General features: G+C 36.8%; 1 protein-coding gene across 1 annotated transcript; it reads left to right on the plus strand.

Annotated features, from left to right (window-relative positions):
* The first annotated feature begins 9,676 nt into the window (after nucleotides 1-9,676).
* LOC143861952 (ethylene-responsive transcription factor CRF4-like) lies at nucleotides 9,677-11,150 on the plus strand. Its single transcript, XM_077372920.1, has one exon. The coding sequence runs from the start codon at nucleotides 9,980-9,982 to the stop codon at nucleotides 10,925-10,927; it is 948 nt and encodes a 315-aa protein (XP_077229035.1). The 5' UTR covers nucleotides 9,677-9,979; the 3' UTR covers nucleotides 10,928-11,150.
* Nucleotides 11,151-17,356: the final 6,206 nt, after the last annotated feature.

Here is a 17,356-nt window from a genome sequence, read left to right on the forward strand (position 1 = left end):
ATTATCTTCTTTTTTTCTATATAAAGTCATAGACAATTAGAAACTGTAGGATCGTTAGCGCAACCAAGTTTCTCCAAACTAACTGGTGAACAAACTAACTGGTGATGGGAGGCACAACTAATTCTCTTAAAGTCAAGGCTAATTATCACAGCACAACACTCTGTACTTGTTATCAACAGCCACACAGAGCCCCTTTACTAAGTGAGAGACGGACACAAGCTGCACACCTGATGGGTATGTGCTATCAAGCACCTTCTCGAGCTGAAGAGAGGTTCTGGCCCCCATAAGCCCTCCCTCCAAGGAGAACGAATGGCCCTCATAAGCCAACAAAGACAATTAATTACTATAAAACAGCATTATTTGACTTTTGTTGGATCAATTATCAAGGGTGGCAACTATGTCGTACCTCATCACTTTCAGCAACGCTCGAACACCATATAATTTCACCACTTTCATATCATGTATATTATGATGATATCTTGAGGAGTCAAGTAAAGCTTTATTTTACTAATCTATTTTAACTTTATTTTCTAATATTTTTAAAATTTTTAATATTATTATGCTGATTTATATTTTAATATTAAGTACCAATGTTTTACCTATATACTGCCAATATATGCCCTATGAATCAATTAATAGCGAAATATCATGATGCAAATAAAATCCCGTCTGCAATCAGCAAGTGATTTGATGGTATTTAGAGGAATTCTTTTATCAATCAAAAGCATCTAGGGCTTGATGATGTTCTTATCCCTAGTGAGATGAGGAAATCACACAAAACAAAACAAATAGAAATTTTATTAATATTTTTAACTTATTACAATTATTTTGCTAATTTACATTTTAATATTAATTAAGTACCAATGTATTGCCTATATATATTTAATATTTCTAATATCTGCCCGATTAATGAATTTATAGCAATATAACATGTTGCCAATAAAATCCTGCTTATGATTAGCAATGTGATTAGTATTTAGAGGGTTTTCTTTTATCAATCAAAGGAATCTCGGGTTTGTTGATGCTCATTGACTTATCCCTACCGAAGGTGTGGAAATCACACAAAACAAAACAACTAACATTTTTAAGGGGCTTGCTAGGCACTTTCGCATAAAGCCATTTCGCAGGTCACTTTTTCAGGAGAGAAAAGCCACCTCGATGAATTAAATGAATAAGACAAAATCTGCTCTGAGGTGGATGTTCTCTCCTGAGAGAGTGATCCTTGAAATGGCTTTCTTCTGAGTTGCCTAGCAAGTCCCTTTTTTTAAATAAACTAGAGAGGGGGTTGAAGTTTGAGAAGACAAGAGACATTAGGCTTGTCTTTTTGTAAATGGTTGTATATATTTATCTCTTTGGCCAGTATCCAAGGGCAGCTTATAGTTGTTTGATTGGTGTTGGTAATCCACATTTCCCTTTTCTTTGTCATGGGATCTAAAACACATTTCCATGCACACATCTCTCCATAAGTTGAAATCTTGGACTATATATTAATATTTTATCAGCTACTTGGGATATGATTTACATAAATATTCATTAGCGTCAAGATAATATAGGTTTTAGTGATATATCCAATGCACTGTATTATTTTTCATGATATGTTAACGTACTTCAATGAGTTGAGATCATGGTTTAAAATTTCGGTTTCGGTAAGGACCTCACAAAAAACCGAAATTTCGGATTTCGCCGAAATTTGGTAATTTGGTTCCAAATTCCGGACCGAAAATTTGTCACACTTTTTAAAAAAATAAATAATGTCATTAAATCGAAATGTCGGACCGAAATTACAGATAAATGGCGAAAAATTGAATTTCGGAAAATTTCGGTTTCGGTCGGATTTCGGTCGAAATTTTAAACCATGGTTGAGATGCCCAAATATCTATATTTCCTGTTGTCCCCCCCCCCCCCTTTCTTTTGTGGTTTTTCTGTGATACATATTTTAGCCATAAAAATTACCTATGCCAGGACTTTCTTATATGGATAAAACCCTTGTTTTGTGGAAAAAAAGTATGTATTATAATTAGAGAACGACTACCAGAAAGTCAATTTTACAATCAATGGTAACAAGGCGGTGTTTTGGGTCCTAAAGGGGGGCATAGGGGTGTGTGTATGTGAAATCCATGCCGTTGATTTTGTAAAATATATATCATGGGGTGGCCCACATGGTTTTGGTCCAATCCCAGGCAAACATCCGTACGATCATCCGATCAAGTTGCTGATCGGATCTATGGATTTGGTCAGGTAAAAGATGTTGAAGTGGAGCCCAATAAGTGCCTTATATAGGAAGGAGTGCTAATATGACATTCATTTTAGCATTTTTCTTATAATTAATTGATGTAAGCTTTGCATGTAGTTTGCATTGAAAAAGAAACTATTATCTTCTTTTTTCTTATAATCTAATTTCAATGTATTTCCGTGTTTTATAAAAAAAAAATGGGAAGATTTTAATGAATTAAAAATTGTATATAGTTATTGTAATCCTTACTTTTTTTCAATAATTGGCAAAACTATCCACAATTTATTATTTATTATTTTTTATATTTTATTACTATTATTTTTGTTTTTGTGTGTGTGTGCGTGCGCGCGCGTGGAGAGAGAGAGAGAGAGAGAGAGAGAGAGAGAGAGGGGTGTTCGTTAGGTTTTTAAAAAATTAGCCTATTACTTGAAAACTTTATAATTGTTTTTGTTTGGCGGGTAGTTTTTTTTTAAAAAAATTAGCGAATCATTTGAAAACTTTATAAATATTTTCGTGTAAAGTGTAGACAATAGCTTGGAAAATTAACAACGTAAAACTTAAGTTTTCTTTTGTCTCCCAACAATAAAGAAATTAGCCTTTCTTCATCTTTTTATTAGACCTTTCTTTTTTCTTTGAATCCCTCATTTCTCTTCTAACCCTCCTCAACTAACATATATACAATAAATTTTTATAATTACTTTTATATAGCTAGCTATTGTTTTAGCTTGTCAGCTTAGACACCCAAGCCCCTCTCCTATTAGCTTCTTTAGAAAATGATTGTACCATTTTTGCTATGTTATGTTTAGGAAGCCATGGATCATAACGGCTCGACCCTGTGCACAATATGTGAATTGGCCGACACATAAATGATCCACTTGTCATGGTGCATATCTCCAGTATCTATATGTAAATTCTTTGAATAGTTGAAAAATTCTTGAAAAAATCCTGAATATTTTATGGATCATTTAAAAATTTTAAAATTCCAAATGCCTCTTAGATTATGATTGGCCTTTTCAAATTAAATACAAATTGTCCAAATTAAATTCAAATTCAACGAATATTCCATCAATTTCTCATATATTAGTAAGAAGTCTAAAGTAAAGATTGAACTTTTTTAAGTATAAAAGATAAATAATGCCTTTCTCCAACAACTTAAGCTTCTGGAGAAGTTGGTAAGTTAACCATTCTTCCATTGTTTTTTTATATGTATGAATTTGAAAAATAAATGTCTAGATAGTTGATTACTTGTGGTAAAAAAATGAGCATTTTGCTAAATCTTCCTGAGCATTTTCTGAAAGTTTTATTATGGACTTTAAGGGCATGTTTGGATATGCATAAAATAATTTTCTAGAAGATACTTTTTCCAAGACGTTTTGTGTAATTTTATTTTTTATTTTTGGATTTTTGCTACTGTTTGGTTCACATCCTTCGACTTTTTAAATTTAAATTCTATTGTTTGTTTATGTTAGTTAGCATTTTTCATGAAAAAAAATCTATAAAGGAAAATATAGGCCGATACATTGATATTCTCCCCCCCCCCCCCCCCCCTTGATATGGGAAAATATAGGCCGATACATTGACATTTTTAGGAATTTGCCGTACATATGATCTTTACATATCTACTACTATAAGCTGGGAGGAAAAGAAGAGAATTTTTTGATTTTTTTGAAAATTATATGAGAATTACACATCACTTTTGTTGACTTTTTTTAACAAATGCACCCATTCAACTCACATATTTTCAATCCTACCCCCTCTTTTATGACTACTATAAGCTGGGAGGAAAAGAAGATAATTTTTTGATTTTTTTGAAAATTATATGAGAATTGCACATCACTTTTTTAACAAATGCACCCATTCAACTTACATATTTTCAATCCTACCCCCTCCTTTATGACTACTATAAGCTCGGAGGAAAAGAAGATAATTTTTTGATTTTTTTGAAAATTATATGAGAATTACACATCACTTTTTTTGACTTTTTTTAACAAATGCACCCATTCAACTCACATATTTTCAATCCTACCCCTTCCTTTATGGTTTTAACAAAGGCACCCATTAAAGCCATATAATTTCAATCTTACCCCACTCCTTTATGGTTTTTTAATAAAAAATCTATAGGGTGATCTTAACCATCCGATTTAAGAGGAATTATGGAAACATCTATAGATTGGAGGGCTAGGATCAGCCTATGGAAATGATTTTGGGGCACAACCTATTTATGTTGTGTTCCATCACATGGAGGGTTTGGATCAACCTATGACGTGGTCCGTACAGTTCTTTGTCGGCCTGTGCATCGCACGGGTTTTTTACTAGTAACTATATAAGCCGATATATCCAACGACTTCCTGGCGATATTTGGAAGGGAATTAATTTTAGGGCGTTGATATCCCCCCCCCCCCCCCCCCCCCCCCAATTGACGGCTGGCTAACGTACGTATTCCCACCATTTGACCTCTCTCTCTCCACACACACACACAACAGGAACAGTTGGTGGGTCCAACAGAAACCATTGGTGGAATGGTGGGTCCATCTTTGAACAACGTAGACCCGCCCATACCACACCATAGGATAATCCAAACCGTCCATTTGATGGGCCATAAACGTAAATAGGTTGCGTCCCAAAATATTTTTCCATAGGCGGATCCTAGCCCTCCGATCTAAATAGAAACTACATCTTATGCAACCTCTATTGATTGTAGGGTTGTGATCATCCTACGGAAATGATTTTTGGGGCACAACCTATTTACATTGTGGCCCATCAAATGGACGGCTCGAATCATCCTATGGTCTGGACAGTACACTTCATTTTCAAAAATATGTGTCGGGCCTAAACTTGATTTGACATAAAAACTTGGCAACTTTATGTTAAATCACCTTATAAGAGGGGTGTGCAAGTGCTGCAGGGGGTGAAAATATCATCACCCTTCACGTCATAAAACATGCTGACATAAGCTACCTCGATCGAGTTTAAATTTGGCCCGACTAACACTTTGGTGTGACATGTTAGATCACACCTTTAACGAAGGCGCTTGGAATCAATATTATGAATATAGGAAAAATAGGGAAGTGATATTTACGCCTCTTTTGAGCACCAGGGACACCCAGCGCCAGTGTATCAATAACTAAAGGGGGCCTAATGTACTTGACGTCAAAAGTATCCAGTGGGTTTGATTGCCACGTACACTGGCATTGGGTGTCCCTAGTAATCAATAGGGGCGTAAATATCACTTCCTGAAAAATATCGGGCAATATATTGACATTTTTAGGAATTGCCGTACATCCGATCTTGACATATCAGCTGATATCCAACAACTTATTGGCGATGTTTAAAGGGAAATAATTTCAGCGCTACCATGGTTAAATAAAGATGCGACACTCATCTTGTCGTTTACTATTTAAAGGCATGCTAGAGCTTTCTGAGAACCGTAATATTCTTCCGACAGCCCTTTAAATATTAAATAACAAGATAATTTGCGCATCTTATCAAAACATGGTAGCCCTAAAACCATTTCCCTATTTAAAATACGGTGATAGATTAGGTAATATATTGCAATATTTACGTGTCCGATATATCTTAATATTTTTAATGTCCGAAAATGGCTAGGCAATTTCGAAGAAAGCCTTGCGGTGGTGCGGCTCACTTATGCAGGCGAGAACAACACATAGGCTCACATTTTAGCAGATTTTGTCTTATTCATTTATTTCATCTGAGGCGAGTGCAAAAGTGGGTTTTCTGCGAAATTACTTAGCAAATCCATATATATGCTTACAAGAGAGTCGTCCATTGGAGAAGTAGACCAAAAAAGCCGTCTAAAACAGACCAGCATTTGTATTGAACGCTCATTGCTTGTTTACTGAATAGCCAATAGGAAAGACCAAGAGTAAAACGTGAGAGCTCAACAACCAATAATTGAACGACACGTATATAAAACAAGGCCTTCACGAGAAAGCTCCCTAATGGGCAAAGAAAGAAACAAAGGTGGGCGACCCGCTTTTGTTCCTTTCGTCGTATCGAGGAATGTTTTTGGCTCTCTCGTGTTTGCTCCTCAACCCACCGACCAACTAACTCGGGCCGCTCGGTCCCGTCACCTAACCTAAACCAAGGCGTGCCATTATCAAAACAGTATAGAGTACAAATATTACGAATTTTCGGGTGGGTCCACCCACAAATTACACATGCCACGTGTCCAACATTTTGAAGCAAGATACGTCACATTTAGAACTTTTCCAAATTAAGAAATGCTGTACTACTTTTTTTTTTTCTATACTTAGCGTAATTTTTACAATGACAAAAAAATCTCAAAATGGTTTGTTTGGATTCTCACCGAATAAAACCAGATAACGGGAGGGATCACAGAGATTTTGTGTAGACCACATGCCAACCTGGCACTGTATTTGAATGGGTGCCAATTAAACCACCCCTCTTTTTTATAGACACACCCTTTACCTTATTTTATGGGCTATTTATGGAATTGTTTTTTTAAAAGGAAAACGAATTTTATATATTTTGTTAATTAATTTTTCCAGAATAATATTTTTTCATATTTTCAAACAAAAATTACACAGCTACTAGAACAGGGAATTTAAATTTCCATGGAATATTTTTCCGACAACCTAAACCTGTGTAGCGTGTGCTGCACGTTTTTTCCCGACATCCTAAACCGACTGAATACGCCTCTCTTAATCATGCTTGGAAAGGTACACATCTTCACATTCCAAATTAAGCACTTCAGCTGACGAAAATGCCCTCGTTTCAAACCCAAGAATTAAGGCTATTTTCGCCATTTGAAATTTGCTTACGAAAAATGAGATAATCCAAATTAGGTAGCAGTAGGAGATTGTACTATAAGAGGCGTAATTAATAAAAGTGAATTAGAAGCTTAATCTAAGACCACTAACGATTAAATTGGGAGCCTCTAACGATTGATTTGTAAGCAAATGATTTCTCATCTTAGTTGCACCTTAATGCATTATTAAGCTTGTTCTTACTATTTATTTAGGCTCTGTTCACTTGCGTTCCCTGAAAAGCAAATCCCTGGAAAACAACCTTTTTTTTCCTTTACAAGACCTTGACAAGATAGAATTCTGGTGTTCATTTGCTTTTCAGGAAAAATAGAATTACACATGTGGAAATTCTGCAATAAGTCAAAAAATGACATGGAAAAGCCCATTTTCCCCCCTTTTAGGGATTTCATTTCCGACAAAAAACACACGGATTTCGTTTCCCCGAAAAACTAGTGCAAAAAGAGGGGCAAGTAGTTTCCCTGGAATTCTTTTCCTGCGCAAGTGAACAGTCCAGAAACAGTCCAAAAAAACCTTTTCCTGCACAGATTCCCTGGATTTTTTTTCCTAATGCCAAGTCAGATTCTCGGGAAACATTTTCTTTTTTTTTCCCGGAAAAACAAGTGAACAAAGCCTTAGGAAAATGTTATCAGCACTACTGTATTTTGATGAAGGCACTCCTTACTTTATTAAAAGTAAGGTATGGCCAGCACCATTGGATGATCCAAACCATCCCTGAGATGGGTCACAGCCTAAATAGGTTGTGCCCCAAAATTCATTTCCATAAGTTGATCCTAATCCTCCGATCTGAATGTTATAGGGTTGATCCTAACCATCTATAGATCGAAGCGTTAGGATCAACTTACGGAAATAATTTTTCGGGTATAACCTATTTAGTCAGTGGCCCATCTAATGGACGGTTTGGATCATCCTATGGTGCGGGCCATACCGTACTTTTAATAAAGTGAGGAGTGCCCTCATCAAAATACAGTAGTGCTGATAACATTTCCCATTATTTATTCACTAGAAATGCATGTTTAGTGACTAACTATAAATAAAAAGAAATAAAAGGAATGGTGGGAGCGCATGTGGGTGGGAAATGTAAAAAAGTTAAAGAAGGAGGTACAAAGTTACAAAACTAACCACAAAAGCTTCTAAGAAAGGGCGTGCAAAACGAGGCAACGCGCCACGTAAATCCCAGCTGTAAAAAGGTAAAAAGATCGGAGGGCGTGAAATGAAAAATCTCAAAGATAACGGGATCTTCCTTGAATCCGAAATGACAAAAGTGCCCTTGAACGATTGCCAAATGAGGAATTTCGTATACTTAAATTTCTTATTCCTTTTATTAGAAAATTTACCAATTGACAAATAATAAAAAGAAAATTTTGAGAGTAATATTTTAGAAATGGAAAATGACATGGGAACCCAAGAGTAAGACAGAGGGAGTAATCAACAATCATCATGCGCCACGAGTTTAGCCAGGTTAGAAAGCTTAATTATGGGCCCACCCTTTGGAGGGGGTGTTTGAATCTAGGGAAAATATGTAAATTTTTTCCATTAAAAATAAATCATGCAAAAAAAAATTCGAAGTTACTAACTGGTGCTTAGGTTATTAATTTTAGCAACCTTTTATGGAAGTGTTTCGGCGGAATTTTCACTGCGGAGAATGAAAAGATTGAAGGAAACTAATTCACGAGTTCGACAAACCCGATCATTCGCTCACTAAAAAAATGGAAAGAGACGGTGAAGAATCAAATTTCCTAAAAGGAGATTCTGATTCACTCGATTCCGCTCGTTTCTTTGCACGAGGATGAGAATGGTTTCCGAACACGCCCTTAATTTGTTTTTTAGATATTTAGTATTACATTTTGGAATGACTATTAACCTGACTATGTTAAGGTCTAACTTTTTTTTTTTGTAGAAGGGTAGTTAAGTAATTTTAATCAGTAGTCGTGTCAGTTTTTAGGAAATTCATGCGATTCTCTGCCGTTTTGCCAACATCGATGGGTTTTGTTTGCAATTTATTAGTTATTATAAAAAAGAGAGAAAAGTTATTATAAAAAAGAGAGAAAAGTGAAGAAAACAGCATTAATGATAGTAATGAAGGTGATAAAAAGTGATTAAGAAATGGTTAATTGGGATTAATCTTCAGTCAAATAGAACTGACGTGTTGCCTAAATCAATGATTTGACCGTCTTATTTAACGGAATCGGGGTCACCGGGTCACGTGACCGGGCATCACGCATTCCGAGGCGAGGCACTATATGACTCAGCTTCGACTCAGTTCCTCATTGGCACAACTCCGCTTTTAACCGGGCCCACAAATCGACGTCTCAGTCAAATGACACGTCACGATCCCGGATGCGGCGGGTCGTGTGGCACGAGTATTCTCACGGCTATTCAGGTACATGCAAGGGTCTCAATGCTATGTTGAGACGAGTAGTCTCACCGTAAATGAGACGTCCATTGGGGCGTGGGGTTTTAAATATAAAGTAAACTGAAATTACATAAAACAAAAAGTAAATGAATAAATAAAGAAAGGAAAAAAAATAAAATTAGAAAAGATTTTCTCTCTCCTACGGGGTTTCCGATTTCGGCCTGTTGGGATCCTATAAAACAGCGATTCCAGCAATTGGGTCTCTCTAAACCGACTCAACCCCTCTTGCTTCTTCTCTCCATTTACCCCCTTTTTTCAGCCTTTCTCCGCTCCCCTTTATCTCTCTTCCTCTTTTCTATTCCAAGAGAGATTAGTCTTTGTTTTCTGAAAACAAAAAGCTCTGTATCTCTTTTATATTCTTTGTAACTTGACCTTTCGGAAACAGGAAGGGTTTCCTCTCTATTCCTCAGACCATAGTTTTGTTTTCCCCCTATTTTCCTTTTATATGGGCGTTTTTGGTCTCTTTCACCAATCTTTTTATTCTTCCTCCTCATTCCTTTCTCGATTTTGTTTTGTTTTCTAAAAATGAAAGCTCCCATCAAATACTCTGAACATCGTAATCTCACAAAAAAACTCACTAAATCAAGAAATGGAAACGTTTCTGCTAAACGAAACGTTACTGAATCTACGGTTTGCCCTCGAGTAGTTCGAATATCTGTCACTGATGGAGATGCGACCGACTCATCCAGTGATGAAGAAGAGGGGCTTTTTGTCCGTCATCGAGTTAAGAGGTATGTGAATGAAATTAATATTGAGACTTGTTCAGGTATTAATAAGAAGGATTCTTCATGGAGTAGTAGATCTGCAAGATCCGGCCGAAAAAACTCAGATTTTCCTGCGAAACTCAAGCCATCGTCGTCATCTGCCACCGGGAAGAAGTTCCGAGGAGTCCGGCAACGGCCGTGGGGCAAATGGGCGGCCGAGATCCGAGACCCGGCTCGCCGTGTACGGCTCTGGCTGGGAACGTACAATACGGCTGAAGAAGCAGCCAAAGTGTACGACAATGCGGCTATCCAGCTAAGAGGACCTGATGCCTTAACTAATTTCTCCCCGCCGGCTAAACCCAAGCCGGAAGTTCGCCTGAAAATCTCTCCCGGCGATGAATCTTCCGACGAGTGTCAGAACCTCGCTTCTCCAACCTCCGTTCTCCGGTTCTCCTCCTCTCCACCCGAAGAAAATGAAACTGAGAACCGGCAGCAGCCGGTTAAAGAAGAAACCAAAGCAGAGTTCAGCTTCACCGAAAACTTTCCCGATTTTTTGCCACCGTCCCCACCGTTCATCGACGATTTTTTCAACTTTGAAATCCCGGCGGCCGATTTTTTCGAAGAAATTAAGCCTGATATTTTCTTAAGAGAAGATTACGGTGATATGTTTCTGAGTCCTTCTCATGATTTTGGCTTAACAACTTTGCCCGACGATTATTTCCAAGAAATCGACGATTTATTTTCGTCTGATCCGCTTCAGTCTTTTTGAGATTCAGTATTCCTGTTATTTTTAGATTCCGTTTCTTCTCTTCTCTTGATATACTCGCATTGTCGATTTATCGGCAGATTTTGTGGCGGGTAAAAATCCCTCTCTCTCTCTCTCTCTATTGTTTTAAATATTTATTACTTTTAAACTCTCTCTAACGGAGAGAGTGAGTGACTGTGCTTATGTAAAAGTCAAGTAATGAGATATTTTAGCGGCATTATAAATCTTTCGTTAATTTTTTTTGTGCAAATTTTGTTATGGATTGTAATTGGGCCGGACCCTATTGAAGTTGTATGATGTATGTGAGAGGGCTCGGTTTAGATTATTTTAATGGGTTTGAAAACCCTCTTTGTCTTTATAATCGTCTTTATATTTTTCAACTTTTTCTTCATTGGCTACTGTAGTAGTAGTAGTAGGATATTCAAACAATAAGAGAAAAGGTTGTAAGTAAGGAGAGAGGGGGCTACTAATATGAGTAAAACAGCGGAGATTTTTAGGTCAATTTCCTTGGCTATCATCATTTAAGTGTGTTTTCTTGTCGGTTCTTAGTATAATTTAGAAAATCTTAATCAGTCGGCATGCGAAAAGGGACATATTTTTGGTCAAGTCTCAACGAACCACCGTGGTGGGTATGGCGTCCATCATGGCTGTAAAGTTAAAATGTGGACAATATCAGCCGTCCGAGTAGTGGCCATAGTCTAACAGTTATGTGTTCTCATTTCATTTGGACCCTTATTGCCACCACTTACATGTTGAAGAAGCTTTTTCTTATGTGACTCTCTTTGGATATTTTTAAAACATTTTATTTTCAAATTATAAAAATGAGATTTCTCAAAAATACTAATCTTTTATGTGAAATGGTATTTATACCCAAAAGTCACTTGTGCTGTGAAAAGATGTTATTTTAAAAGGAAATTATATTTTCATTTGAAAGGGTGCCTTCATATCTTTTTATCTTCCATAAAAAGAAGCCTTAAGATCTCATTTTAATAAACCTTTTCCTCTTTTAATCTTCTCATATTCTCTCAGTAAGGCCGTACGGGTTGTCTTGAACTTTGGGTGTAGCCCTTGCTCTTGATGTAGGCATTGTATTCTCAGAACTTATTTTCATGCAGCTTTGGGGAAATAGAGTTAGGGCATATTTCCATTTAGTTGGGGAAATAGAGTCTACAAGTTAAAGCCTTGTTGGATATTTTTAAAATATTTTATTTTTAAATAGAAAAATGAGATTTTTTCAAAAAGACACTTCTTTTATGTGAAAGGGTATATCTACCTACTCAAAAGCCACTTGTGAGGTGAAAAGGTGTTACTTTTTAATGAAAGGGTATTTTCATTTGAAAGGGTGCCTTCTTGTCTTTTTATCTTCTATAAAAGAAGGCTTAGGGTTTCATATTTCATGGGTTTTCTCCTATTTTACTCTTCTCTTTCTCTAAGTAGGGCAAACTGGTTGTCTTGAACTTGGGGTGCAGCCCTTGTTTTTGATGTAGGCATTGTATCCTCGGGACTTATTTCCGTGAAGGTGCCCGCATATCTGGGGAAATGGAGTCTATAAGAGAAAGCTTCGGCTTGCCGTGCCTACTTCTCTTTCTCTTTCTCTTATTACTTGCATTTCCACCATTTGGTACCAATTTGTACCAACAAGCTTCACCTCTCCTTAGTCCTTGCCCACGTCTCTCTTCTTCTATTGTCTGTGTGTTCTGAAGAGTCGCTTTGAAAGAGTTTAAAATAAAGAGAGGCTGTAAGTTATCAAAACAAGCGGGTGTGAATTATCCCACTGGGGGTGAGAATTTATCATTGCCCTATCATAGAGTGGATGTTCTTCTAGGTAAAATTTGAATAGGTTTGGTTCAAGTTATCTTTTTTCAAGTGTAAAAAAAGTAAGAATAATTAGAATAGGGAAATGATTTCAGCGCTGCTGCGCACAATGTCGTTTAGTATTTAAAAGGCCGTGAGAAGAATATTTCGGTTCTGAAAAAGCTCTTCCAGGCCTTTAAATACTAAACGACAAGGCGTGTCGCTCATCTTTATCAAACCATGGTAGTGCTCAAATCATTTCCGTTAGAAATATCTCTCCTTTACAAAATTTTCAAAAATATAAATAAATAAATAAAAATCTTGCAATCCAAACGCCCTTAAATGCATAACTATGGCCATTTCCTGTTTCTTTCGGCGTAAAATGGGTGTAAAACAAACCTTACGCCCATTTGTAAGTAGAAAAATGGTTATAAATTTTGTTTTACACCCATTTTACTTCAAAAGAAACACCCATTTTACTTCAAAAGAAACACAACCTTATGATTTAAGAATAACTTCATTTAGGTTCAACAAGACACCTCTACAAAATAACACCTGTAATGTCCCCACCCCAGCTTACCTACCAAAAATAAGAGTTTTATTTTGTTTTAGCATTCTCCGCTCGAGAGACCAAAATACAGAATCTTTAACCTTTAACAAAATTTTCCAAAGAAGAAAAATAGATCGGATAGCCATCAGCCCTCCATTGAAGATCCGTGATGAGAGAATTTGACTATTGATAGTATCCATTGCATGATAAATTACCATCACATTTTGCACACACAAACGACTTGCATATGTTTTTTTTAGGGCGATGATATTTTCACCCCCGCTGCATTACTTGCACACCCCCCTATAAGGTGATTTGATTTGAGACCTGTCACCTTTACTCTCTTCTGTTCTCTCCCTTTTCAGCAGCCTAATCCTCCATTACTAATTTTCATTAATTAGTTGGATCTGACAATGATTCTAATCTTGTGTGTAGAGCAATACATAGTGTAATTACGGCATTGTATATGACATAGATACATGTTGCGTAGCATGATATCACTTAGGCCCCGTCTGGATTGCAAGAAAAACATTTCTGATGGAATTTTTTTTCCTGGGAAAATTGTTTCCTTCCACAATTTAGGTGAAAATGATATGATTATGGTTAATATAGAGGATATCATTGTAAATTGATGGTCCCTCTAAATAAAAATTATCTTTTTGTGTACCTTAAAAAAAGGAAATGATTTCTGCGCTCCATTGTTTTGATAAGCATGCGCTCCAACTTTTGTCGTGTAGTATTTAACAGGCTGTCAGAGAAATATTACAATTCTCAAAAAGCTCTTAAAGCCCTTAAAATACTACATGACAAACATGTGGAGTACATGTTTATCAAAACATTGGAGCGCTGAGAACCCGGGCGCAATGGGCGCCAAGGATTAACTTTTCCAAAAAAACATTGGAGCGCTGAAATCATTTCCCAAAAAAAATTAAGAACTTTTAGAATACTGATCCTTTCCACAGGAAATTTCCCACAATCCAAACGGAGCCTTAGCTCTTCATGATTTCACGTGCATAACCTTGAACAAGGAAGCAAATAGATAGTGCCACAGAGACAAATGAGATGAACTTATCAAGAAGTTTTGGCCCACTTTTGTGGTATTAATAGAAGTAAGCTCGTTCACCTCGGAGAGCAGAGCACCAGCTTAAATAGTGAGGTATGGATCACCGATTCCACAGTCAACATAAACCTCACATCAAAAAAATCTTGTAGATTAACCATTCATTGCGGTGGGATCTACCATGACACAAAATATATACAATCTTATATACCAAGGATCTTCCAAGCCATTATACCATAAAAAAACATACCTGCTTCCAAACTAAGTAGAGCATTAGGGCCTGTTTGGATTGCAGGAATTTTACGAAAAAGTTCGGAAAGGAAATATATTTCTAAATGTTACTTTTTTTTACAAGTTACTTGAAGCAAACCTGTTCAATTTTTACTAAGAGGGACCTTCATTTTATGATAATATCCCTCTAAATTTACCATATTCACATAATTTTCCTATAAATCTTGTAAAGAAATAATTTTCACGAGAAATCTGTTTTCGTCACATTTTTATTCTTGCAATCCAAACAGGGCTAATGGAATGTCATTGAAAATGGATCATGTTTTTTGTCAGTACACCCGTATCTTAGGGTTAGTTTTCAATACAACATTTGTTGAGCATTAAGGAAAAGTCAGTGAAAATTGATTAGTAATGTAATGCTCGCTTATGTGGTAAAAGTTGAGGAACTTAGATCATCTCCTAAATAATCTTCACTGTATAATGTAGGAACAATTGGGTGGCCCTCAAAAATATATAAAACTCTTATGGGTGAGATAGGATTGCGGAGAATTAGGAATCGGGATCAACATTTTTTTCGGTAGGTAAGCTGGGATTGAACCTCTGACCTCAAGGTTGAAGAACAATGCCTTGACCATGGAGCTAGAGACTCAATCCCAATCAGGATCGACATCTCCATTCTAATTCTGCTGGAACCAGAATGCCATCTCTTGAGCAGGAACCGGATGGTGCCATAAATTCCTCCGTCTATTCCGCTTTGGCATCAATTTCATTTCAACCATGAATTCCTCGTTCTATTCCGCCTTGGCATCAATTCCATTTCGAGTCCTAATTCCAATAATCAGGATGCACCTTATATGTGTAAGGTTTTCACTACATATTAAATGAATTTCTAAATGTTAATTTGCTTATTGCTAATAAATATCGTATACAAGCAAATTTTTAATTAGCTATTAAGTAGTTGTGACGCCCTGAACCCACTGTGTAAATATTGTTTGGTTCTGGCTTGCCTACTCTCCCCGATTTTGTTTTCCAGCACCACTACCATGCACGACTCACCTTGCAGGGCCCGCCCTTGGGGATGCTGAAAACACATCTACACGGGAAGAGGGAGAATCCACATATATAGCAAAGCAATCATCTCTCCCTTTCTGATGTGGGATCTTACATGCCACCCCCCTAGGGCCCATCGTCCTCGCAGGCGCCCCCCTTGGGGTGCACCCCGCTTGGTGCCTACCATCCTTGCTGACACACCGCAGTGCGGTAGGTCCGGCTTTGATACCATTTTGTGACGCCCCGACCTCAAAGTGTAAATATTGTTCGGTTTTGGGTCTCCTACCCTAGCTGGTTTTGTTTTCCAACATCACTACCATGCCAGACCCAGCCCTTAGGGCCCGCACCTTGGGGATGCTGAAAACGCGTCTACACAAGGAGAGGAGAATCCACACATATAGCCCGGCAATCTTCTCTCCCTTTCCGAGGTGCGATCTTATAGTAACTTAAAGATATCAATCTTTTTATAGCTACTAAGTAACTTATAGATATCAATCTGTTTGTTGCTATGAAATACATTTTAAGCTCTGGTTCTAATTTTACCTCATTAAGGACAATAATTTTATCTAAAAAAGAACAAATGAACCTCTTAATGAATTCACGAAATTGGACATACTTGACCAACATGCGTGTTTCTCCAAATTCACATAAAAAGGTATGGGATAGTGAGATTTCCGTCTTTTTTATTCAAAACCACGCAGAATCACTTATGGCGATTCTTAATCTCACATTTCACCTATACTTTTCTTGTTGAAATAGATTTCTAAAAAAATGGTTATGTACAGTTTGGAGTATGGACTAGCAATTTTCACAAAAAAATTGTTTCACTGTGTACATCATTTGATCAATCAATTTTTGGGGTAAGAGGATTCCTCCCTTGTGATCTGAATCTGATTTCAGTGGAAATTAAATCCTTAAGTTATGAGGTTCTCTCTCGAACTTGCTACTTCTTTTTTACAACAGATTCTTTTAATAGCTTAGCCTACCTAAAATTAAGTAGCAAATAGTTTTAAGATAAAAACAATTTTTAGAGGAGAATATAAAAGTAGAAAACTTTCTCAACAAAAAACTCTCAAATTTTGGATAAATTCTTGCCCAAAAAGCCTTTTGAAATTTGAAAAATTTCAACCTATTTTCGCCTTAGTTGAGCTTCAGAAATTAAGCTGGCTAGCATGTATTAGGATATAACATCTTTATGGTAGGTTGCATCACCTGAATGGTCTAAAGTATTTACACGTTATGTTAATGGGCTATTTAGAGGAATGCTAAACTGAACGACGCCCTTGTGAAAACAAAGCCGCAAGGGTGTTCCATTGGATCCACATCGCCCGATTGAGTTTTATAGTTCCTTTAATTATGCATTTTCAGTAGAATTATAAATGCATTCGGATGACGTGGAATGCTAAACTGAGGGTTGCCCTTGCAAAAATGGAGTGGCAAGGGCAACCCAATGTCATTTATTATGGAACTGAAAAGTATGAAAGAAAACGAATGTTAAATGCCATTGCGTAACATAGATGCGATGGGAGGCCCTAGTGACTGTTTTTTCTAGATGGCCTTTCAGTTTAGCATTCCTAACTAAAAAAAGAATAATTAAAGGAATGTTAAATGTTGTTGGGTGACCTGGATCCAGTGGGGTGTCATTGCGGCTATGTTTTTACAAGGGCATCCTTCAGTTTAGCATTCCTCCAATAGTAATATATCTACTAATTGTTTAAAAGCAACTCATACAAATTTTTAAAACAGT

The sequence above is a fragment of the Tasmannia lanceolata genome, unplaced genomic scaffold (assembly GCF_043159265.1).
Source record: "Tasmannia lanceolata isolate RefF3 unplaced genomic scaffold, GAP_Taslan_0.1 ptg000037l, whole genome shotgun sequence".
NCBI classification, from domain to species: Eukaryota; Viridiplantae; Streptophyta; class Magnoliopsida; order Canellales; family Winteraceae; genus Tasmannia; species Tasmannia lanceolata.